At 43.0% G+C, this 26,143-nt stretch overlaps 1 protein-coding gene across 17 annotated transcripts in view; it reads left to right on the top strand.

Annotated features, from left to right (window-relative positions):
• The window catches only part of NEDD4L (NEDD4 like E3 ubiquitin protein ligase), a 367,577-nt gene that overhangs the window by 281,416 nt on the left and 60,018 nt on the right, over nt 1-26,143 (top strand). For 8 of the 17 annotated variants that reach the window (XM_030810341.1, XM_030810348.1, XM_030810349.1 and 5 more), the window contains 9 exons: nt 594-644; nt 7,009-7,070; nt 7,569-7,671; nt 9,342-9,508; nt 13,358-13,490; nt 15,112-15,288; nt 18,257-18,331; nt 19,918-19,977; nt 25,509-25,640. In XM_030810341.1, coding sequence (XP_030666201.1) covers nt 594-644; nt 7,009-7,070; nt 7,569-7,671; nt 9,342-9,508; nt 13,358-13,490; nt 15,112-15,288; nt 18,257-18,331; nt 19,918-19,977; nt 25,509-25,640 — 960 coding nt within the window. Of the gene's footprint in view, nt 1-593; nt 645-3,661; nt 3,787-7,008; nt 7,071-7,568; nt 7,672-9,341; nt 9,509-13,357; nt 13,491-15,111; nt 15,289-18,256; nt 18,332-19,917; nt 19,978-25,508; nt 25,641-26,143 lie in introns of those variants that run through there. The other 9 variants (XM_030810343.1, XM_030810353.1, XM_030810345.1 and 6 more) reach the window with 3 other exon arrangements.

The raw sequence follows: 26,143 nt of genomic DNA, 5'->3' as shown, positions 1-26,143 counted from the left end.
GGCATGGTGTGTCCAAAAAATAGCAGGACCTGATCCATAAACGTGGATTCCGAAGCAGTGCACTTACTAGATAAAAAAACAGTGTACTTACTGGATTTAAAAAGTGTATGTATTTTTTTGTGGGATGCAGTTTGTAAGATGCATTCATAACTAGGCCATATACTTTTTCCATTGGCTCTCAGCTCTCAAGAAGCTCTTTAGTTTTTAGCATTGGATCAGTAAACACTTATTAAAATGTTCCCAGCATTTGTTTGCCATCTTCTCTTTCAGCTGGGCCCAGCTGTGCCCTCAAACCCTCTGTGGCCCTGCCTGCCTCTTCCCTGACTGATCATGTTCTCCCAGCCTCTACAGAGGCTTCCTTAGCATTGTGCTCGGTAGCAGACACTAGACAGAATCTCAGCCAACTCAGTCCAGGCGCACGGGCTCCTGGTCTCCTGGGGTGTGGTTACTCGTGTCTCCTCGGGGCCTTCCGCCCTCCACATTCCAGTGTCAGGCCCTGGACGTTTGTCTCTATTCATGATAAAACATTTTTAGGAAATGCTGAGGCTCAGTGAAGAAATGGAAACACTAACTCTTTGTTCTCTTCCTAACAGACACGAGACGACTTCCTGGGCCAGGTGGACGTGCCCCTTAGTCACCTTCCGGTAAGGACAGTCTCATGTTTGATGCTTCGTGCTGGGGGTGGGGGTTTCTAATCGTTTGTAGTCAGCGTATTTTCAGAGTGGTATTTCTTCACCACAGTGGAGAAGGCTGAAATGAAGCTTGTGTGCTGTGGCCCTAGTCCTTTCTGGGAAGTGGTCCTTTCAAGGGGATGGAGGAGAAGCTGGCAGCTGTAAGAGTAGTCAAGGGTGCCTGAGTCGTGCGCTTGCGTTCCCATCCACCAGCTCCCTCTCTTTTCTGCACTTCAGCTGTTCCACCTTTGTGTATCACATCTTACAAAACAGACACCTCCTTCACTCAGGCCTCCCTTCTTGTCACTTACTGTCTCTGCTTCCTAAGGCATCTTCCGGGTCCCATCAGATGTTTGCGCTCTTTGTCTGGAACCGCACATGCCATTTCTCTTGGATACCTCTACACAAACTATAATAGCATTTCCCAGATTTTGGTGTCTGGCTTTCTCAGTCAGCATGGTGACAAGAGAAGAGCCTGTTCATTCTGAGTGAACTTGTCAGCTGGGAACACCCACCCTCGCTGGAACATGCACTGAGTTAGCATGTGTGGCACTGCCATTTCTCTCTGCTCAAAGTAGCGGAGCAGTCGAGGCTGTTGACTAGTGACGGGCATTAGGGCTGTCACCTGAAACAGGAGGCAGGGCAGACAGAATGTGTAGGTAGGACCTGGAGGCCTTGAGAAAGGTGGATCCTCATCTCCTGTTCCAGCTTCAGTTTTCCAGCTCGTCCCAGCCTTCCTCCTGGCCTTCTTCCCTGGGCAGCACGGCGTGATAGAAGTAGCAGCTGAGAGAGGAAAGGCGAATGTTTCTGCCTTACAAGGGCATCGTGTTATTTTTTTAAATGCTTTGTGTGAGCAAGTAGCATAAATAGTCTATAAACTAAAGTGACTTAACCCCCTAGCATAAGCTTCCTGCTGTGTGGAAATTATGGCTGTTTCCATGTGTTAAATACCGAGAAAGATTGTGTCTTACCAAAGAAGCTTCGAAGATGTGTTGTGAAGGAAGGTGATAGCAAGTAATTTACTCTTACTCACTCAGGGGAGCTGTTAAGGAAGAAAGGTTGCAAGGTTCCAAAGGACTGGAAGTGAAAGTGATATTCTTAAAATATCTTGTTTGTTTCTTTATAAAACTCTGAAGCTCCAGGGTGCCACGGGAGGGGCCTGCATGGGGCTTCTTCGTGAAACCTACTCCATGAGCCATCAGAAACCTGACTACTATTCTCAGGTCACATTGGGAGGATATGACTGTTTCACCTTTTGTGAGGAAAGACCTCACATACTTCTACATTGGGAGGTCTTCCGTGTATGTTCTTCAGACTGAAGCTGCGATCCTCTCACACTTTTAGACAGTGTTGATTGATGGGCCAGCTCTTTTATGGATGTCTCCAGCCACCCTTTCCCTAATGTAAAAACCACATCTTGGCGAAGGGAAGTAATTTTCTGAGAGGCAAATATTCTAATATTCTCTAAGAGGCAAAAGTGACATATTTAAAAACCTTGCTCCGACAAGCTGTTTTTTGAGTGAGTGAGCAGCGCTTGGTCTTGAAAGGTTGAGTAGGGCTCCCAGAAAATAGAAGAAGGTTCCTCCTCCGAGACCAAGTCAGTAGAAATAGTTTAGCTTTGGATTCTGAGTGGAGGCGGGTCAGTGAGCCTTCAAAGAAGGAAGTGCTGTGGAGGTGCAGGGCAGGAATAGAAGCCAGCCGATTACAGAGGGTAGAGCCGGGAACGCCCAGAGAGGACCGAGTGCCCCTAGTTACTCGTGTGCCCAGAGGGTAACTTGCAGTGGCGTGCTTCCCCTCCATACTTCAAACTGACTCGCTGTTTGCAGCCAACTACAGTCAGGGAGATGGACCACAAAGAAAACGAAAGGACAGGCACGAAGGTATATTCTTTATTCATGTGGCGGTAAAACCCAAGTTGCGTGTTCTGAATGCACGTGGCTTTTGAATCCAGGATTTCAGGTGCTCTCGTGTGTGTGTTTGGTCGTGTGTATAGGATGCTCATGGGGAAATTACAGTGGCGTTCTATTTTGTGTGATAGCACACAGGTGTGAGTGTGGAGAGGGCGGGAGCATATGAGTGTATTTGGTGGAGTGAATTATGGATGCTGTGTTCTTGATTAATATATGATCATTGTCAAGGTGGATTATTTACAGTCTGTAGATTCAAAATTTGTCAAAACCACCAAGTTTTAGATAAAAGGAAATAGACCAGGCACAGTGGCTCATGCCTGTAACCCCAGCACTTTTGGAGGCCGAGGCAGGAGGATCGCTTGAGTCCAGGACTTCAAGACCAGCCTGGGCAACATGGCAAGACCCTGTCTCTATAGAGAGACTTAAAGATTAACCCAGCATGGTGGCACATGCCTGTTGCCCCAACTGTTTGGAAGGCTGAGGTGGGAGGATCGCTTGAGCATGGGAGGTCATTACTACGCTGAGCCATGGTTGTACCACTGCACTCCAGCCTTGGAGACAGAGCAAGCTCTCCTTTTGTTTTTACATTGAGAGACCAAGAGCAAACTTAGCTGTAACTGTACCATCGTTGACTTTTTTCAACTACCGTTTTCACATTTGTCTGTTAAATTCATTGCATCGTTGTCTAAAAGTTCATATGATATTTGATAACTTGTATCTATTAATTATTTAGAGATAAAGAGAACTCCGAGATCTGTATTAACAGAGTGAGATTTCTGGCAGGTGTCTGCCTGTTGCACCTGCCTCTTGATTTGTCAGCTCTGTCTCCCCTTCACCTGGAGCCCTCAGTAACCCACCTTTGCCCAGCCACAAAATCTCTTCATCCCTGGGAAGGGCAGTGGGGCAGAGAGAGCTATTTTAAAACATTAAGATTTTCTAAATCCCAGTCATGTGCCACTTAAGACAACCATGGCTCACTCTGGAATTTAAATTTTCCTAGATGAGGCATTTTCACGGTGGTGGTATTATTTGATGCCCTGCCTGTACTTGGAGGTAACTCAGTTGATCAACATCCTTTTACCCCTCTTGTGTTTATGGCTGGTAGCAGGTAGCAGGCTGATGGTTCCCTCTCATCAGCGCAGAATTCAAAATCATGGAGTTTGGAGGGACTTCAGAGACACTCATTCACTCCCAGTATTTTCCAGGTGAAAAAGCCGGGCCCAGAGAGGGAGAGGACTTGCTCAACAATAAGCAGGTCATTGGTGGTGCTGGATCTGACCCTGGGTGTCCAGCATCATTGTGAGCCTGTGGTGTGGTCAAGGGTGTGGGCATGAGGTGGATTCGCCCAAGGCTTAGGTGCTTGCAGTGGTTGCATCCAGGTTTCGAGTCTAGGGACCCAGCAGGGCCCTCTCCTTCCATGTGCCTGCAGAATCCTTTATCTCACTCCATTCCATAGTGAGTGCACCTAGGCTGAAAGCAGCTACTGTCTTTCAAGATGAAAGTACTGTGTATCCAGATTTTCTTCTGAATGTTTTTACCCTGGAATGGGGGCAGCATTGTGGCTATTGTGGCCAATAGCACTGTTTGCAGCAGTCTGTTTAAGATGGCTTTCCACCATGAGCACCCTCAAAGCCATCTTTGGAGTCTCCAGTCAGCTCTGCTACAGGGAACAGGATCAGATTGGAACCTGGATGAATGCCAAGAAGAATCTTGTAGTTATCTATAAGATCATTTTCTAATTCAGGCTAGAGAATTTCTATGAAGGTGAACTTTCATTTTAATGCCCTATCTGTTACTGCTTGGCATTGAGTTGGCAGTACTGACAAATGATATGAACGTGTAGAATTGGCCAATGAACATGGCCAGTGTTTGCTGAGTGTGTTAGGTGCCCTTGAGAACTTTATGGAAACCAACTCAGTTGATTGGTTTGATCCTCACTACAGCCCTGTAAGATATGGTTACTGCCCCATTTTATAGATGAGGACACTGAGGCCAGGAGAGATAAGGAACTTGCCCTTAGCCACTCGGCTCTGTAAGTAACAAAGCCAGGACACAAACCTAGGAGATCTGCCTTTTGACCTGTGTGGTATCAGTCATTTAAGCTGCATAGGGTATGGGCAGACTCAGGTTCAGAGTCCCTCTAAGCTCTGTGGTTTTCCCTCTTCACTCTCTTGCATGTTCTCTGCTGCTCCTAGATTTCTCACACCCACTGGTGATCCTGTAGGCTTTGTCATACTGTTTGATTTCCTATGTTTAAACTGTCCTTTCTCCCAATTCTCCACCTCTCAAAGCCTTCCTGTCACCCTGTATTGAACTCCACATCCAAAACCATTTTGATTTCCAAGTGAGAGTCCGTCTCTTCCCTGTACCCCAAGTCTCTCAGAATGTGACCTCTCCGTGTCAGTGAATTTGTTCTGCCTTAGCTTCTAGTAGATTGTTGACACGATGGCTCTTCCCTTGTAATTATAACCATAAGGGCTTGTATACCACGTTGTATCCACATGTCGTTCACATAATATTGCTCTCAAATTATTTGTTGGTTAGCAGGGCATAGTGGCTTATACCTGTAATCCCAGCACTTTGGGAGGCCAAGGCAGGAGGATATCTTGAGCTCAGGAGTTTGAGACCAGCCTGGGCAACATAGGAAGACCCCCATGTCTATAAAAAATAAAAATATTAGCCAGGCATAGTGGCACACACCTGTGGTCCCAGCTACTTGGGAGGCTGAGATGGGAGGATCACTTGAGCCCAGGAGGTCGAGGCTGCAGTGAGCTGTGATTGTGCCCCTGTACTCCAGCCTGGACAGCAGAAGACCCTGTCTCTAAATTAAATAAATAAATGTTGGTTTAATAAATGAAAAAAGGAAGGAAAACCAGCAATAGTTTTCTTAATAAATTTTCCATTTATTTCCTTATATATATTTACAAACCTTTTGGTAGAAAACATTTTCAAAATGTATGTTTATTACTGCCTCATAAGAACAGTCTAGAAACTATAATTTACTTCATTCAATGGTAGTGAATTTTGAGAGCCTCCGTAGTTTACTACAGATCAGATGAATTGAGTGCTTACGTGAGTACCTACTTGGTGCCAGGCAATGTTCTTGGCACCAGTGATCCAATGGTGAGCAAATTCAGGTCTCTGTTCTCATGGGCTTACATTTTGGAAGTGATGGATGATAAACTAGTACGTCAACAAATGAACAGGTACTTTCAGACAGTGATATGAGGAAGATACAGCAGGACGATAGGATGGGGGGTGATAAGGGTGGCTGATGGTGGGAACTCTAAGGATGTGACCTTGGATCTCACACTTGGATGGCAAAGTGGAAACAGGCATGCCATCCGGAGTCAGCTGTCCAGCAGAGGGACCTGCCGGTGCATGGGCCCTACCACAGGACATATAATCTGCATCCATGGCAGATGAGGACAGGATGGTTGGGAGTACAAGGAAGGAAGAGAGAGACTGGCTCCCAATGAGGTTAAAGGTGATTCAAAGCCAGATTATAGTTGGTCTTCTAAGTCATAGGAAAGAATTTTCAGTTTATTATGAGAGGAGTAGGAACCCATTGAGAGTTTAAAGCAGATAATGACATAAACAGATAACATTTCAAATAGCAGCGCATACGTACATACACGTGTGTGCATGCATGCGCGCACAAACCTGATACAATAAATCATTGGACTGTGGTTTATCTCTTGCTATGAAAATATTTGAAATTGTGTTTAATTGAAGGGTCTAGGTATTTGAGGTTTTACTGCATATATAGTATTTAAAGATTAATGAAATAGTCACACTTATTTGTCCAATTTCCTGCTTTGGTAGGCCAACGAACTTCGCACAATCAAATGAACACTGATTTCTTTAAAAACAAATACTCCACTTGTACTCATAGCTTCATGAGCTAAACCTCAGCAGAAGGTCGATTGGTGCTGCTTCCTGGGGTGATCTCTGTGCAGGAGATAGTCTTTTAATTCTCTTAGGCTGATGATGTGAGATTTTAATGCAAAAAACAAAGTTGCCCTCAAAGATTAAATCTTGTATATTCTTCTGTTTACTCCACTCGTATGTATCTCGAGTCACAGGCATATAGCAAGGCACCGGTGACCGCTGGTCCCCCGAAGTTAATCAGCTCTGTGAGACGGAGGCCACACCCTGCAGTTAGAAATTTTACTTGGCAATGACAGCTGTAATTTTGTCATTTGTCTGTGGCTGGGGCTGGCTCCTGAAACCCGGTGTGGATAGTGACATCTAGTGGATCTCTAGTAGATCAGTTCCGTGGACTGCCAGGTACCAAGTGAAGAAACACATTCAGCGGTGCCACATTCTAAAATTCAAAATATATTCTCTGTAATCCAGCTGGCTGTATCTAAAACATGAAATTATTAGGAATATTAAAATTTAATTTATTGTTTTTTTCCCCACAGACAGAAGATCCAACCATGGAGCGACCCTATACATTTAAGGACTTTCTCCTCAGACCAAGAAGGTGAGGCTTGTGGGTATGGGTGGGTGGGGATGCCTGCCCTGCGTGCTGTGGGTATAGGTGGGAATGCCTTCCTTGCGTGCTGTGGGTATGGGTGGGTGGGGATGCCTGCCCTGCGTGCTGTGGGTATAGGTGGGAATGCCTGCCCTGTGTGCTGTGGATATGGGTGGGTGGGGATGCCTGCCCTGCATGCTGTAGGTATAGGTGGGAATGCCTGCCTTGCGTGCTGTGGGTATGGGTGGGTGGGGATGCCTGCCCTGCGTGCTGTGGGTATAGGTGGGGATGCCTGCCTTGCGTGCTGTGGGTATGGGTGGGTGGGGATGCCTGCCCTGCGTGCTGTGGGTATGGGTGGGTGGGGATGCCTGCCCTGCGTGCTGTGGGTATGGGTGGGTGGAGATGCCTGCCCTGCGTGCTGTGGTGGTTGGCTTTTGCTGAAGACGATTTTAAGTGTCCTTTCAAGTCACACCCCTTCTAAACAATTTTCTTCCGTTATGCATGCAGTCATAAGTCTCGAGTTAAGGGATTTTTGCGATTGAAAATGGCCTATATGCCGAAAAATGGAGGTCAAGATGAAGAAAACAGTGACCAGAGGGACGACATGGAGGTACGTGGAGGGTGTCAGGCCTCTCTCCTTTCCTTGAGATCATATTCATGTTTTGCTTTCAAACGTTATAATTGAAGGAAATAAAAGTTTAGAAAGCTCAAGTATAAAAAAAGTACGTATGTCCACAAATTGGTCATTGATAGTCTACCAGTGCAGTTATTTGTTTTGGTTAAAGATGAACTTTTTATGTTACAACACCAGTCCTCGGAGAGATTTCTGTTTAGACAATGCCATGCCTATTCCCCAGTGTTAGCCCCACAGCTCTGTGAAAGCCTCCTCACACGTTGAATTCTGTTATTGCTATGGACTTGCAGCTCTTTGTAAATTCTTTTTAGCCATTGAAGTCACTTCAAAGTGGGTGAAGGAATTTAGAAAATCACTTTTTTTCAACTTTCTTACTCATTTGGCCACAGATGACAGCCTGCAGTAGAAAAACCCTCCTCTAGAAATGCCATTCTGCAATGAGCTGACCAGAGGAATGTCCCTTTTTTCCTTCCTGATAGAGCCGCCCGTATTTACCTTGTCACAGACTGATGCTGTGGGTCCTATTGTACCTTTTCAGCACACACCTCGGCCAGTTTGTTAGACAGATTCTCATATTCTCAAAGTGTCCATTAAGCGAGACCTCTCTAGGGCTTATTCTCACATCTGTTTGCAGCTGTTGCATATATGTGATATGTGAATAATGTGTTGTGGAGAAGTTACCCGAACACCCCTCCGCCTGAGAGATCATATTTCTGGCATTATTTCATTTACGAGCCTTCATCTCTCTATATACATGAAGAGGAATAATGTGGGTGGTAGAAATTTATGAATGTTAACATTTCATAAGCACGTCAACAGATTTTCATCTCAAATCCAAGGAATTTTTTACACTCTTCTTGCCTTCCAACTGCAGTAACCAATGAATTACTTAATTTTCCAGTGATTTTAGCAGAGGATGTCAGGAAGGGAATATGTAACGCCTAAAATATGTGCTGTAAAAATGGAACTCGAATTTTGGTACCATGAAACCCGTTGGTGTGGACACAGCCAGTGTAGAGGGCCTGAGTAGAAAGCAGCAGCTTCCAGACTCCTGGCTCCTGCGGTTGTTCGGGATGCAAAGAGGAGACTTCTCTCTCAGAGCCCGCCTCCCTAGGGAGCAACAGGGCTCCAGGCCTCTGGTCCCCTGTGCCATGAGTTCTGTTAGAACACAGGTGCAGCGCAGCTCATCTTCCCTGCTCCCTTTACCTCATAGAGGTGTTGAAAAGACGGCAGCTGTAATGTGACCCACATCATTGACAGGGCTTTGTACAGCCTTGGAGGCCCTCAAGTCAAAATAACAAACATGACGTATGGAAAGAGTATGATCTGACTTAAGTAGTGTCACCGACTGTGCAGATCCAAATTGTGCTCTCCTGCAATGTAGTCATCTTAGAGGGCAGCACAATTAATTGGCCATTACTCAGAAGATTTTTGAGGCCTTTCTAGAATTGATATATATATATATATATATTTTTTTTTTTTTTTTGGCCTTCAATTGGGAATTTACTCAAATGTGGCCCTGAAGCCATGGCTAGAGCCAGAGAGCCCCAGAGCAAGGAGAAGGGCATGCAGGGCACGCTGTGATGACCTCTTCCTCACAGCCGAAGAACCAACCTCATAATTGTCCCTTTAACTTTATTCTGCAGCATGGATGGGAAGTTGTTGACTCAAATGACTCGGCTTCTCAGCACCAAGAGGAACTTCCTCCTCCTCCTCTGCCTCCCGGGTGGGAAGAAAAAGTGGACAATTTAGGCCGAACTTACTATGTCAACCACAACAACCGGACCACTCAGTGGCACCGACCAAGCCTGATGTGAGTACCGTGTGATGGTCAGGAACACGTGCACGTGCACTGCACAGCTAGGGACAAAAATGGCGGCCCTCTGGGACAAGGCTGGGAAATAAATCATATGTCAATAAGAGCAGATGGTGGTGTGGTACAAGATTCCTCTCCATGTACGTAAAGCACGCAAGAGCAGTCAGAACTTGTATATTGTAAGCAATTGCCTTTGAATCACATGCTGCTATTTTCAATATGAGCTGATTTATTTTCTATGTCTTCTTGTATGCCGATTCCTGAAATACAAAGCAGAGGTTGTTTTTCTTAGACTTATCTTACATTTGTTGATTGTATTGTTTTCTTCTTCACCTTTCTCTCCCAACTGACCCAGAACAGAACCAGCAAGCAAATTGGCTTTGCAATTTTCTGTTTTCTCTAAGTTTTTGGGTTTTTACTCTCTTCAATGCATTGATTTGGAAACCTCAAAAAATTTTTTTTTCTTTAAGGAAATTTTAGCCCCTTAATATAATCAGAAACACATGGAAGAGTTGCAAAATCAGAATTAGTAATTACTGTGTATTTTAATCCCTCACCAGCCTCAGGGATGCAGTAAACCAATTCCTGTTTTGTTCCCTCAGCAATTTGTGGTTTGACTGATAGCAAATAAACACTGGTTAAAACTCATGGACTTTAAAAATGGTTTTGTAGCAGCTTGTTTTTAAATCATGTTATACAGCAAGATCTAAGTCTATTGATAATACATCAAAGGGCAAAAAGAAAGTCTTAAGGAAAAGGAATTTTATCCTAGAAATTATGAGCTGCCTAGCAGCCAAGACAAGGAGGAAATTATCAATGAACTATACAACTTTCAGTATGTAATAAAAGCAAGTCTACTGGGTAGTATAATTTTCTTGTCTACTCCAACTCTGAAAGAAATTGGCTAATGATACATTTTAGACAACAAGCAGTATGAGATATCATGTTCTTAAGAACCTTTTATCTTTAGAAATTGCAAAGATACTCTACGTATGACTGTGGGTGGGGAGGGTGGCCAAGTTTTCTGGTCTAGGTTTCGTTTAATTTAGAGATAAAGCTTGCAGAATCTGGAACAACGAATAGCCTGTCTTCCCTGAGCCCCCAGGTGGGCTCTCGTGAATGTCAGCTGTTCGTGATCAGCTTTAGACTACCCAGCATGGGCATTAGCTCAGGACAGCCAAGTGGTCTCAGGACGGCAAAAATATCAGAGCAACTGGGTAATGCTAAACTATCTTTTGTTAAAATTTTTTCCCATGGAAATAGCTTGGCTGATTCTTTTTGTTTTTTATATTATTGCTTACTGTTTCCTTTTGATTAATGCCCATAGCTATTAGAATTATTGTAATCCATCGTAGCTATTTGTAGTAAAAATGAATTTGGACCCACCTTGGCTTGGTTACATGTAGTGACCAGAAGAATCTTGGTAGCAATATCCTAAGCAAAGCACCATTATCTACCTTTGCTCAACAGCATGAGAAAGGAGTACCTGAAAAGGCAGATCCTCATGCGACCTCTGCAGAAAAGTGGCCAGGAGCAACTCACAAAGGAAAAAATCCTGATAGCTAATATGTATATGGAAAAATATTCAACTTCATAAATAAGGATCATGCAGATTGGAGTTTGTGTTTTGGGGACAAATAGGGATAATTGCTACTTTCGCTACCTCACAGAGTTGTGAAACTAATGAAGGAATTCTTGAGAAAACACTTTGTATATTTTTAAATATATACAATTTTTTGATGGCTCCACAGGTGTAGACATGTCCCCACACTCATCAAGAGGTGTACATTAAATATGAACAGCTTTTTAATGTGTTGATTAGACCTCAATAAAGTGATTTAAAAGAGAAACCATCTTTGGTGGCAGTGTCCCAGAAACTAAAACAAAAGGTATAACTTGCTGGCTCTTCACTAGTCTAGAGCAACAAGGGAAAAATGCAGTTCTTTTTCTGTTGTTGTTTGAGACCGAGTCTCAATCTATCGCCCACAGTGGCACCATCTCGGCTCACTGCAACCTCCGCCTCCCAGGTTCAAGTGATTCTCCTGCCTCAGCCTCCTGAGTAGCTGGGATTATAGGCGCCCGCCACCATGTCCAGCTAATGTTTGTATTTTTGTAAAGATGGGGTTTCACCGGGTTGGTCAAGCTGGTTTCAAACTCCTGACCTCAGGTGATCCGCCCACCCCAGCCTCCCAAAGTGCTAGGATTACAGGTATGACCCACCACTTCCGGCCGAAAAATGCAGTTCTTAATCCAAGTTCGGGTTCACATGTAGTTTTGGGAGAAGGCAGAGGCATAACTGCCCCATCAGGGAGGCAGCAATGCCAAAGGGAGAGGCTGAGCCAGGAAGGACACAGCAGAACTTGCGGAACCTGAGGAGCGCCTCCTTCCAATGGACATAACTTCTAGAAGGCAAGAGGAAAGTTAGTTAAGGAAAAAGAGTTTCCACCACAACCTCTGCTAGCAGGCCCTTTATTGGGATACAGTATAAGTTCATTTCAGAATGTGTGAGAAAACTTTAAAATTTGTTTTTTAGAAAGAGTCTATAATGGTTGTTCTTGGTAAGTACTATATTTCAATTAGTCTGAAATAAAGATGTCAACTTTTGAGATACTGACTTGTGACATAATTTTTGTTAATGGGATATGCTGTCTTATTGAAAGTATCTGTGAGAGTTTTCCCTGAAAAACTTTTTGGCATTTAAACGTGTACACTAAAAGCCTCTGACTAATATTTCCCCCAAAGTATGATTGCCTATAATTTACTGCAAAAAAAAAAAAAGTTTTGTTTTTCTTTTGTTTTGTTTTTTGTTTTGTTTTGTTTTGTTTTTGTTTGTTTTGAGTTGGAGTCTCACTCTGCTGCCCTGGAGTACAGTGGCACGATCTCTCAGCTCACTGCAACCTCCGCCTGCCAGACTCAAGTGATTCTTCTGCCTCAGCCTCCTGAGTAGCTAGGACTAGAGGCACGCGTCACCACACTCAGCTAATTTTTGTATTTTTAGTAGAGGTGGGGTTTCGCCATTTTGGCCAGGTGCGTCTTGAGCTCCTGACCTCAAGTATTCTGCCCGCCTTGGCCTCCCAAAGTGCCGGGATTACAGGCATGAGCCACCATGCCCAGCCCAAAAAAGTTTTCCAAATTGAATCAAAACTTTTAGATCCTGAATTGAGAGCATCATATGACAAAAAATGGGGCATGTTGTTTCGGTGTTCTTCAGACCCCGGCTGACTTGAGAGGTTATCTCTTGAAGTTAATGAGATTTTTAAAGTAGGGTAAAGGGGGTAAATGCAGTGTCAAGATTTTGAGATTTTGTCAAAATGAGCTAGAAAGCAGCTGAAAAAAATTCATGTTGGATCAGATGTACTTTCCTCCAGATGACAGCTTTGAATTTGTACCTTTTGTAGTCTTTGGTCAAATTGCTGGTGACCAAAAGTAGCTGCCTTGTCACTGCCGGACTTCTAGAAGGATTGGGACTGCCCAGCTGCTGTGTGAACTCGCCTGTCACCTCTGCTTCCAGAGGCCTGACTTGTTATTGTGACAAATGGGTGGAGGACTTTGATTTCTGTTTTTTATTAAACACTAAGGTATATTTTGAAATCTATGCCTAAAAGATGCTCAAAATGGTGTGACTAATGCATTTTAAAACTGCATTTATTTGACTGAAATGAACCTTAACCTATACTTTAGCCATAATATGGTGGGAGAATTCTCACATTGGATGACCAGCTAGTTGTCAGTGTTTGACGCTGACACTTTAGTGGGCATCTGGCCCTCCGTGAGCATTGGACTGTCATGAAGGGCCTGATCTCAACAGCTTCTCTTCTTCTCTTTCCCCGTTTCCTGCATGCTCAGGGATGTGTCCTCAGAGTCGGACAATAACATCAGACAGATCAACCAGGAGGCAGCACACCGGCGCTTCCGCTCCCGCAGGCACATCAGTGAAGACTTGGAGCCTGAGCCCTCGGAGGGCGGGGATGTCCCCGAGGTACAATGTCCCCAGAATGCTGCAAAGCCCGGCAGCTCCTTCTTCCCATGTTCTGCAGCTTGATTTTATATCATAATTTCCTCTCTCAGTAAACGTTGTTGAGAATATAAAGATTACGGTGATACCGCGAATTAATTACCATCTGAATATTAATTTGAAAGTGCCTATAAAAGCCGTATTTGACAAGTATATGCGGCTCTATATTATAGAAATGGTAATAACATTATTTTTATTTTTTATTTTTTTCAAGACAGTGTCTTGCTCTGTCGCCCAGGCTGGAGTACAGTGGTGTAATCTCGGCTCACTGCAGCCTCCGCCTCCTGGGGTTCAAGCAATTCTCCTGCCTCAGCCTCCCAAGTAGCTGGGATTACAGGCACGCATCGCCACACCCGGCTAGTTTTTGTATTTTTAGTAGAAATAGGGTTTCACCATGTTGGCTAGGATTGTCTCAATCTCCTGACCTCGTGATCCGCCTGCTGCCTCAGCCTCCTAAAGTGCTGAGGTTACAGGCGCACGCCATCACGCCAGCTAATTTTTTTTTTTTTTTGTATTTTTAGTAGAGACGGGGTTTCACCATGTTGGCCAGGCTGGTCTTGAACTCCTGACCTCATGATCCACCTGCTTTGGCCTCCCAAAGTGCTGAGATGACAGGCATGAGCCACTGTGTCCAGCCCACATTATTTTTCAGTATGAAACTCTTAAGATATTTTTACTTTGTAATTTATTTTTCACCAGGGTCTTACCATGTCTCATTAAATGACAACTTGTTTTTATCATGGTTGAGCTATTGAATGAGCCCTGTAACTTGTTTGGGTATCATATGCATATTTTTGTTGAGTCACTTTGACACTTGAAAGAGATTTGTTACCATGAAAATATAAATTTAGGTGAATAGAAATGTGTAATTTTCCCTTTAAATAGTTATGGTATGTCACTTAAAACGTTATGAATTAAACAACAAATTAGCCATAATCTTCCATGCTGTCTTATCAGCTCTATTTACGTACTAAAAATCCATTCTTCTTAGACATTGTGTTAGGAAGATCATTCAGAATGCAGTGATTCAACTTGGAAAAGCAAAAGTAATGATTCCATAATACATTTACTCTAAGTTATTTTATACCATTGTTTAATTACAGCATATAGCTTCTATGCTGCTCTCACGGTGAATCCTCAGTGGTTAAAAGTAGAAGAAAATCCATGACAATTGTTTATAAACTCCAGAGAAGTGTGTGTGTGTGTGTGTGTGTTTGTTTTTTTGCCCACACATATTCTACAAGTGCTGGAAATCAGTCACTGTTCAGAGAGGCGGTGTTATAAAGTGGTTAAGAGCACAGCTTCTGTCTGGAACCAGGCCTCTTTGATTCACATCATGGCCCTACCACTTGCTAAATGTTACCTTGGGCAAGTTATTCTCTGTGCCTCAGTTTCCTCATCTGTTAATTGGGGAAGTAGTCATATCTTCCTCGTGATTATTGTGAAGGTTGTGTGCCTCATGAGAGGCACTTAGTAGGTGTTAATTATAGTTATCACCGTAGCTATTGTTGTTACATGGTTTTGTTGGGGAGCTGGGTGGATCCCCACTTCCTCGTGTTTACCCCAGTGTCTCCTTCTCTGAAAGCCTTGGGAGACCATTTCAGAGGAAGTGAATATCGCTGGAGACTCTCTCGGTCTGGCTCTGCCCCCACCACCAGCTTCCCCAGGATCTCGGACCAGCCCTCAGGAGCTGTCAGAGGAACTGAACAGAAGGCTTCAGATCACTCCAGACTCCAATGGGGAACAGTTCAGCTCTTTGATTGTAAGTAGTGGCCTTGTTTGAAAGAAAAGCTGAGCAATGTTTTATTGCTTTTTGTTGCTTTAGGAGAATCTTATGTAAATAGTGACCAAGGGTCTTCCAGCTCCCAGCTAACTCTGACATTTTCCAAAGTTCCTCCTTCCCTAGGAGAAGCAGGACTATACTAAAATTAGCCCAAGCAGGTGAGAATCTGTCTTGATTTGGAAGGCAGCTTTGCTCACCCCTATACCACTAACACTTTCTTGGTTTATAAAGAACTCAAAGAAGTAAAACTCCAGGATGTCTGTAATTATTAGCTTTAACCTTGTAGAATTTCTTTCCCAGCCAAAAGGCTCATGAAAATAGTACCTTTATCACAAAGGTAGTATTTCACAGTAACAATTAAAAGCCATCAGGCCTAATCAGTCCTCTTAAGTCACATTCTGCAGGATTTATCATTCTCATTTCACTGATAAGGGCACAATGCTTAAGTGGCTCATCCAAGGTTTGAATGGGAGATAGAAGACATCTCGTAAGTCCCAGAGTATGAACCCTTGAGAAATGTTGTGAAATTGTGACACTGTCATCAAGGTAGCATTTTAACTTGGGCTCTCAACCATCAGAAACATACTTTCTAGAAGCTTCAGATGGGCCCAATGCCTGAGCCCAGTGGAATCAGTCACAAAGACTTCCATGTTTGACAATACAAAACTGTGCAGAAATAACCCATAGAAAATCCCTGCTTGTGTATAGAATTAAGAGCAAATGAAGTCTCAGTGTTTCTCAAGAAACTGAACTTAAAAATGTACAATAGTAAATGATGGTAGTCACTCCACTGAAAATGGCTTCCTAAAAAAATAGTCATTTCTATGACCATAACAAACATAAATGATAGCACTGCATACAATGTAAAAGCAAGTAAGTACTCACAAAATTGTTACTTTTTGGTTATGGTGTTTTTATTTTAAAAGACACTATAGGCCTCTATTACATGAGTTGCATTTATCGTTCAGTTAATGTGATTTCACATTGAAATTCTGTGACTTTTTCAAAAAGAGATGTGTCACCAAGATGAAAATGTAGTACTAAATGGACAGGATAAAAGAAATTGCATATATATGGGATATTTGAACTGATAAAACTGTTGTTATAGAGACAACATAAACAATGAAGCCTTGTATTTAAAACCTATAAAACCAAGAAGGTGCCACAGAATCCATAGCAGTAACACACCGTTAGTCAAATAAGTAAACATAGTAATTTTCTTCAGCATTAATCATAAGTTAGCAATTCTAGTTCTTTGAATGGGGAGCTCCTGCGTTTAATTATTCTAGATCTGTGAAATATCCTTAAGACCCAAATACAATATTGTATTATTTTCACATCGTGTTCACTGTTAAATGAGAGTCAAATAGGATATTTCCTTGTCGGGATTACCCTGCGTTCAAGGGCAAGAACATGAGCTTTGGCTGGGCGCGGTGGCTCATGCTTGTAATCCCAGCAGTTTGAGAGGCTGAAGCAGGCAGATCACCTGAGGTCAGGAGCTCAAGACCAGCCTGGCCAACATTGTGAAACCCCGTCTCTACTAAAAACGCAAAACTTAGCCAGGTGTGGTGGGGTGCACCTTTAATTCCAGCCACTCAGGAGGCCAAGGCACAAAAACTTCTTGAACCCGGGAGGTGGAGGTTGCAGTGAGCCAAGATCACGCCACTGCACTCCAGCCTGAGCAACAGAGTGACACTTTTATTAAAGACTAATTCTTTCACAGTAACCAATGTGGGAAGATGTGAATTGTCCCCCATCCCTACCACAGAGTCTACCATTTACTTATCACAAAATATTAAAAATGAGTAAATACTAGAAACTGATACCATGGATAAACTTGCAGATAAGGAGACTCTGGCTTCTGTGTGTGACCTGCTGCTAATCTTCATTCATATCAATTAGGCTTCATTTAGCCACATAGACTAATACAAACAAGTGAGAGGAATATTAGATGCTACATACTAGATCTTTTTTTTTTTTAGCTTGATCTCACTATTTTTAATCATTCCTGTCTTTACTACTTGAAGTCCACTTAGAAGCTAAAATTGGCTGAGCATGGAGGCTCACACCTGTAATCCCAGTACTTTGGGAGGCCGAGGGGGGTGAATCACCTGAGGTCAGGAGGTCGAGACCAGGCTGACCAATATGGTGAAACCCCGTCTCTACTAAAAATACAAAAAATTAGCCAGGTGTGGTGGTGGGGGCTTGTAGTCCCAGCTACTCGGGAGGCTGAGACAGGAGAATCGCTGGAACCTGGGAGGCAGAGGTTGCAGTGAGCTGAGATCATGCCACTGCACTCCAGCCTGAGCAATAGAACAAGACTCCATCTCAAAAAAAAAAAAAAAAAAAAAAGCAGCAGCAGCTTAAATTATAAATACCAGATCCTTCAGAAGTAGGCCAAGATGATGTCTGAGCTCCTCTGAATATAGGATGCAACTGACTCTTTTTCAATTGTAATAATCAATAAATATTGGGTAGCCACATATCACTATTTCTTCCTCTTCTTCCTTCTATTCACATCACATTAAAATTTACCCTGAGGGTGCATCTTAAAGCAAACTACAAGACTGCTAGCTTCTTTCTGTTTGTAAAGCAGCATTAGAATGTTGCAGAGTCCTGTTGAGTCTCCTTTCCGAAAGTTTTGGTCTCCTCTTATTTTTGCCACTAATTCTAAGGACCAATCAAAATTCCAGTCTGCTTAACTGAAAATTAAAGTGGAAGATGACTTTTTTTTCAAGGTCAAAATTCCAGTCTGCTTAACTGAAAATTAAAGTGGAAGATGACTTTTTCACGGGTGACTGTCCTTGCTCTGAAAAGATGTTTAATTTAATTACCTTCTAATATCAAAGAGCGGTGAATATGGTTGAGTGCTATATTTGTTAAACCAATGAAAGTTGCTTTTAAGAATATATTTCTTGGTGCTTCCTGTCTTTTCCTCTCCTTCCAGCAAAGAGAACCCTCCTCAAGGTTGAGGTCATGCAGTGTCACCGACGCAGTTGCAGAACAGGGCCATCTACCACCGGTAACCCATGCTAATTTCCAGTCATCAGTTGACTTTTTGGGCTTTCATTTACAATCATCTGAGCTGCTGCAAAAAGAGTTTTTCCTGTGTAAATTTATTTACCATATAAATGAGTTGTTTTTAAATTTCCTGGCAAATTGCCCTAGGAAAGTGGATTTCCAATACAGAGAACTGTTACTGCCACCCATCTCTAAAATGCTGGAATCTTCATTGCTTTAGTTTTTCACCCAAATTTATACCAATTTTAATTTGCTCACTAAAACTTCTTGGTACATTAGTTAGTAATTCCTTTTACTTTGTTGAGTTACTATAGTTATGCTCCAGTGATTTCTACTTTGAAAACACATTGAGTCCCTTTAACCAGGAAGAACTCTTCTGGGCCACCATCCACATGTTCCTTTCCCTTCCTAATGGACCTGAAGTCTGAACTCTACAGAGCCTCTGTGCCTTCTCTTTAAAGGCAGCTCTGCTCACCAGGAATTGGCTGTAATTCTTTCCAACTCTCTCATCATTTTAATAGCTATCAGCAAATGTAGAAGTGTAGGGGATTTTGTAACATCTGATGTATGTAAAAAGAAATATTCAAGTTGGAAGGCAGACTAGAACTGCCTTGAGAGATGTTTGATGTACCCATTAAAAATAAGAAATTTTACATAAATTTGTTTCTTCTTTTGGAGGTGAAAATATGTGATTTTAATGTGTTCAATTTGATATTTTACCTTGACAGTTTTTGTCTGTTGCTACAAAACCTTGATCATTTTTAAGACTAATAATGTATTATATATGAATTTGAAGGGGGAAAAGTGCATGTAAGGTTTTTGAAATCACAGTGTCTTCCCCCTCACGTATGTTTTTTCTTGACTTCAAAGGATATTTTGGCCTAGGTTTTAATTTTTTATGTTTGAGAAAAAATTAATGAGTATACTAGTCAAGGAAGCAGTCAAAATAATAGCGTCATTTGTGACTTATACTGGAGAGACTTAATAATAAGCTTGATAAGAGCGTCTTTTCGGGGATGGTTTCAGTACAGGGCCCCCAAAAACAAAACAATCAACTGAGATGGACTGGTAGGATCCTTCTCAACCTCATGATCTGTGATTTTCCTTGAACGAATGGTACTTTCTCTCCTTTTCAAAATCAATGTCAATTTTATTTCCCAAAGAACTCACTTTCCTGGAAACTGGTGATTCCTGCCTCTTTCTTTGTACTTTCTGATGCTGTAAACTCACTGATCACCAGTGGCCTCTTGAGTTTTGAGTGTTGGCAGATTTCAGAATCTGCTAATTATTTGACAATGGCAGGCAAAACCAGACCGGCTTTCCATTTTTCTCTAAGGCAGCTCACTCTTTTGAGGTTGTCATTGTTTACCCAGGTCAAGGATGAGCCACCTTGGGTGGCATAGGAGTCACGCTTCCTTTGTGCTACTGGTCATCAGCGACTGCTGGCTTTGTCTGGACAGGGTGGGTTTCAGGGATTCTGATCTCACGTCACCTGCCTTACAGCGCTGCCACAGCAGTGGTCCCTGATTCAGACAGCAGTGGGTCATCCCCTAAGTTCATTTCACTGATGTAAATTATCATTCACAGCCCAGTGCCCCAGCTGGGAGAGCGCGTTCATCAACTGTCACGGGTGGTGAGGAACCAACGGTAATGATCCACTTTATCAGACATCAATGGCAAGAGGCTGTGGGGCAGTTTTAATATTTCATGTAGTGGTGAATATACGCTCTTTTTAAAAATAAGATTAACTCCTTTGTGCTACAGAGCTGCACACGTTTCTTATTTTAAGCTTCTCATTTGGGGATTGTTTAAAGGTACTGGGTGAAATAGAATGATTTGTTTAGTCCCACATAATTTTATTAGGAGTACTATCAGGCTTTGGTTAAGTGCATTTAACTTGACCATTCAGAAGATATTTTTGACTTTTAGTGTTTGTACTCCTGATAAGTTTTTCCATTTCATTAGAATGCTTGGTTAAAATAATTTGGTTGGAAGATCATCAGAGAAGCCATAGGAATTGCATGAGACTGTGTGTGTGATTCCTGGGTGTGCCCAAGGCCGTTCTCTTTTCTGTATCTCCCCTACCACATTTTTAACATGGGGTTAGGTTTTTCTTGTCTCCAGAATGCACCAGTGACCCTTTCTCTGCCACCAGGGGCTCTCCTCACACAATGAACAAGTTTCTGTAATTCCAAGGGAGCTTAATTAGGATATATAAGTGATCTAGAAAAATTGATGTTTCTCTAAGCCAACCATCCTTATTCATTATTTTAAATAATTTATGGTATTCCTGTTTGTGGGTGACTTAGATTTGTATTTTAATTGCCTGTTTTCTACTTGATCCCTAAAGTTAGGCTAGCTGATAGTTTATACTTCGCACTGCAATCGCTGTTTAAAGAATTTCCTGGCTGGGCAAGGTGGCTCACGCCTGTAATCCCAGCACTTTGGGAGGCCGAGGCAGGCAGATCACGAGGTCAGGAGATCGAGACCATCCTGGCTAAGACGGTGAAACCCTGTCTCTACCAAAAGTACAAAAAATTAGCCGGGCGTGGTGGTGAGTGCCTGTAGTCCCAGCTACTCGGGAGGCTGAGGCAGGAGAATGGTGTGAACCTGGGAGGCAGAGCTTGCGGTGAGCCGAGATCGCGCCACTGCACTCCAGCCTGGGTGACAGAGCGAGACTCTGTCTCAAAAAGAAAAAAAAAAAAATTTCCTTATTGTTTCACCTGTGTTGTATTTTGCTACAACTGCTCATTACTTGTGGATAACTTTACGTACACAATTGCTGATTTTCTAAAAGATGCTGATGACTTCAATTTAATGCTCAGCATTGTACAGAGGAAAATCAAACTGGCAACAGTCAGCCCCGGAACACTCAGCTCAGGTTAAGATAGTGAGCTACAGTGGTTTACATGAGTCGTGTGTTGAGTGAGGCAGCCTCCGGTAGAATTCAAGAAATTCTACATGAACTATTTCCCACTGTGCACTTGTAATTTCTGTGGGAGTAGTGGAGCTTCGAGGGGGACAAGATCATTTTGTGAAATAATTTTAGTAGAATTCAGTGCTGATGAACATCATCTGTATACCACCTATTTTTGTATTTTGTTGGCCTTGCAGCCTGCTTGTAGCTTTGGAGTGTTGTGGTAGCTGATGTAGTAAATGAAGTAGGAATGGAATCGTTGCAGTACCAGGCTCCATGGCAAGGGTCACCTGGCAGGACAAGGTGACCCCTCTGAATGAGATCCCGGGTGGCACGTTAGACTGCCCTTTTCTTGCCTTCTTGCCTGCACTCTCCCCTCCCCATCACTGAGTTTCAGCATGGGTTGGGTTTTTTCTTTTCACAGGCTTGGCAATATTCATTCCTAAGTGTTTCGTCTACTCTGGTAGAGTAGATAGATCTCCCTACCTAGTTGGGTTTGAAAGGATCACATCCATTTCTCTTCTGCTGTATCCTGCATGTTTCTCTTCCACATCCCTTGTCATCAATGCCCTTGACTTCCTGTCTTGCAATTCTGTCTCTTCACCCCGTGTTTCCCTCTTTGGCATCCCGTCTGTTCCTCTGCACGTCACTCACACTGAAGTGTATTGTCCTGGGCTGGAGCCATCGTGGGATTATATCATCTCACTCCCCCTGTGTGCTTTCACAGAAATACGGCTGTGTACACATAGGTACACATTGTGCCACTTTATTTGTTTAAAATGGGATGTCATATATACATTACTCAGCAACTTGGTTTTTTTTTTTTTTAACTTATGGTCATTCTTCTGGGACATGTTAATAATTACATAATATTCAGTGATGTGAAGGTACTACAATGTTAATTTACCGACATTCAAGGAATTTCTTCTTCCTCTACCCCGCCCTTTTGACTCCATATGCTGTGCTGAAGTAACCGTCCTGGTATAGCTTTGTTTCTATGATAGTGCTTTCATTCCTGTAGTCTAATAAACAGGCCCTGATTCTCAGCCAAGAAACCACAGCCCTTTGATTTATGGCAAATAAACACACAGTGGTGTCACTTTCTGGCAGACTAAGCCAGGGCCCTCCCCATGAGATAAAAGGAGAGGGATAGCACAGTCCTTTCAGTCTTCGTTGTATATATTCTAAAAATACACGAGGCCACCAGTACTGGGTCGGTGCAAGTCTTGGCAAATCTGTGATGGTCAGTGTCAAAGTGGTTATTTTTAAAAGCATATTGAAACTTCTGCAGTTTACAATCGTGTTCTTTATTTTAATGAAAGAAACAGAGCCACTAGGAAGTTCTAGCTAATGGCTTTTGGGCATCACAAAGCAGTAGTGTGTTCAGTCTACGAGGAAAAGCTGTGAAATGTTAAGCTAAGTCGCAGTTTCTAACTGGTTTGATTACTTTTTTGTTAAGCTAGCGTGGAATATGCTCACAAGCATAGAACAGCAGAAGGCTGGTTTTGGCTTCGTGGCGGGCCCTTCCATGGCCTGTCTGTAGAAGCTGAGTCCTGCCCCCCTCAACTAGCCGTGCAGGGTAGGAGGCAGTGTGAGTTACAAATGGAATCATCAGCACAGGTTGTTCTATGTGGTCATTTGGAGAGAACACTGTAAAGAAACATTTCCAAATTGCCCTCTCACATAAATGTAACTAAATTACAGGTTGCCAGTTCAGTTTTCAATAGAAGAGAATGAGCATTTTAACCAAATTCAGTGTTCTGTACTACACTCCTAATTTTCCACAAACTGATTAGTGCTGTTCACTGTGGCTGTATGAAAGTAACCTGTATGGCCGGGTGCAGTGGCTCACACCAGTAATCCCAGCACTTTGGGAGGCCGAAGCGGGTGGATCAACTGAAGTCAGCAGTTCGAGACCAGCCTGACCAACATGGTGAAACCGTGCCTCTACTAAAAATACAAAAATTAGCTGGGCAGGGTGGCGCATGCCTATAATCCCAGCTACTCGGGAGGCTGAGGCAGGAGAATCACTTGAACCTGGGAGGCGGAGGTTGCAGTGAGCCAAGATTGTGCCACTGTACTCCAGCCTGGGCGACAGAGCGATACTCTGTCTCAAAAAAAAAAAAAAAAAAGGAAAAAAAGTAGCCTGGTTGCTAGAATTCATACAGCTTTAGGATTCAGTTCTGAGATGATCTATGACACATCCATGTGCTTTCAGTTTATCAGTTGCCTCCTAGAGATTCAGTAACTGCAAAAATACCCTTAAGGTTTCCAGAGCTAAGGTTTCCAGAGCTGAGTTTTCCAGGGGCGGGGCCGGGGGGAGGGGGGAGTTATGGGAGTGAAGGGACTTGGGAGAGGGGGAAGTGGATCACCAGAAGGGTGGAAGGGGAGGGCTCTGGGCAGAGGGACCTGAGAAGGTAACACATTCCATTTAGTATTTCATTGATTGTATAAACAATAGTAGGTCAAAACTTGATCGCACATACTTTGCCAGAGATACTAATTGACCAGGAACTTAGGTTACAACTTAGCTCAGCAGGGGAGTCCATTGAAGTGCCCGGATCCACGTAGCTCTTTGTGTTGGCATCACTGCTAGACGAGGAGGGGAGGAAGGAGCTTCACTCAGGCTGCGATGTTCATCGATGTTTAATATTCATGAAAGGATTAAGTCAGTGTTGATGTTGCTTCTGCTCCTGCTGAGTCTCCACACCTGGATCCAGAATGCTCTATGATCCAAGTCTTTGTGTCTTTATAAACTATCTTTATGGAGCTTTAGGACTTCATCTCAGGAAATATTAAGGAAATGGTTGCTGCATTTTTAGCAGAAAGTTTTCTTACACATAATCTAAAATCAGCTGCTTCATGATCTTACCCAGGTGATCTTTCTCTGAATTGTGCTTTTAAGCCTGTGAGGTTAACATATTGCCTCTCTGTGGATGGGGTTTCCAAATCACCCGGCAGTGTCCTTGTTGGTGCTTTCTCTAATTTGAGATCCTGGAGTCCACCAAGGAACTCCAGGTGACCATCTTCACCAAGACACATTGCTGGTAGTGCAGGGAAAAGGTGGCATAAGCACAGGAAGAAGTTGGGTTCAGAGGAAATTTGTATCCTCAGTCTAATAGCAAGAAAACAACACCTGCTAAAATATCTGGAGGGACAGAAGAAGATCCTGGCTAGAGATGGGAGTACTCTAAAAGAAGCAGCTTCCTTTTGTAACCTCACATGAGAGGTTATTCCTAAGGCATGGGCTCCTATACTTTTAGATTCTCCTAGGAGCCATGGTATAGCTGTGGTCGGCTTCTGGTTTCTGAGCTTTTCCCCACTTAGAGCTCTTTCACAGGCACAGATATTACATGCATCGCCTATGCATTCAAGCCCTCCTGGGACAGCCCTGATCTCCAGCATCAGTCCCAGTGCCTCCATACATCATCAACACATCCTTGTTTTTCAGTGTTTCTCCATCCACACTGCTTTTCTTAGACTGCTTCTCAGGGATCTTCTTGTGATCAAATGTGGACTGTCTAAATACAGTCACTCTGCGCTGGACAGGTCTCTAAACCCAAAAACTGCTGAGCTGTGTTCCCTTCAAGGAAACACACTCCTATCAGCAGACTTGGGTGCACACAGCCTCGGGTATGAGGCTGGGTGCTGGGAGAGTTCCTGAGCTGGGGCACACAGATGTCCTGGGTGGTCCTCCAGATTATATGCTGCTGTGTGACCATCAGTATCCTAGAGAAGGGGCTCTGTGTTGGGATTTTAAAATTTTGCCCCAAAAACTCCAGTGTTAGTGTCCTAAGCTGATGGAGGAATTTAGGACTAAGCTAGAACAGCACCCCATGGGAGCTACATCGAGGAGAAACTCAGAGCATCCCTCTCATACACAGTGACACTGGACAGTTTGAAATACCTTTAAGCTCTACCTGGTTTGGCAGTGGAATTTAGTAGCTAGAACAGATGATAATGTTTTTCCCTTTCCCTATGTTCACCTTAGCAGCAACTCTTTACGTTTAAGACTACAGGGTCTTAGAACCAAGTTCTGTAAGAATTTGGACTCTGCAACTGTATGGGGTTCATTTCACAGTAGATTTGAAGCTATTGGAAATCTATTGCTGTTTTCCAGACACTTGTAAGCGTTTTCTGTATAAATAGAACTAATTAACTTTGTCTAGAGAAAATAATTATCTGGGTGTACCTTACTTTATTAAACTGATCAGAAAACAAATGCAAGGTATTAAATAATAATGATTTCTTGCACAAACAGCCATCAGTGGCCTATGTACATACCACGCCGGGTCTGCCTTCAGGCTGGGAAGAAAGAAAAGATGCTAAGGGGCGCACATACTATGTCAATCATAACAATCGAACCACAACTTGGACTCGACCTATCATGCAGGTACGAAGATCGCCATCCAACTTAAAAGCACAAGCCATAGAAGCCGAAATTTACATGACCAACCTCCTTTCCTGGTGTTTATGTATTGTTCTGAAAGACCCATATTTATAAAAGCTTTCTCATAAAGAAAATGCATTACTTTAAATACAATAATAGCCTAAGGAAGAATTTGCTTTTCAAATCAGTTTATCACTGAATATATTTTTAAAATGTGACGTGAAAGATATTTTCAAAGTAAGAGCCTATTGCAGTGTGTAGCTTCTTCCCTGCCCGGCCCCCACTTTAATCCGAGGCTAGTTTTTATGCTGGGCTAGTGATTCATTTTTATTTCCCTTGAATGTGTTTCCCCATCCTTTTCCCCCATCATTATGTTTAATTATTTCCTCCACGCTTTAAATAGGCCAGACCTCTTATTATTGCTGTTTGCGTTGTTGTTTGGGTTCACGCTCCTAATCACACACACACGGAGATCCTCCTATGAAGCTAACTTGTTTTTGCCTCCA

Source organism: Nomascus leucogenys, chromosome 4 (genome assembly GCF_006542625.1).
Source record: "Nomascus leucogenys isolate Asia chromosome 4, Asia_NLE_v1, whole genome shotgun sequence".
Classification (NCBI taxonomy): domain Eukaryota; kingdom Metazoa; phylum Chordata; class Mammalia; order Primates; family Hylobatidae; genus Nomascus; species Nomascus leucogenys.
The sequence above is the reverse complement of the archived record's forward strand: the minus strand, read 5'-3'. Positions and strand labels throughout refer to the sequence as shown.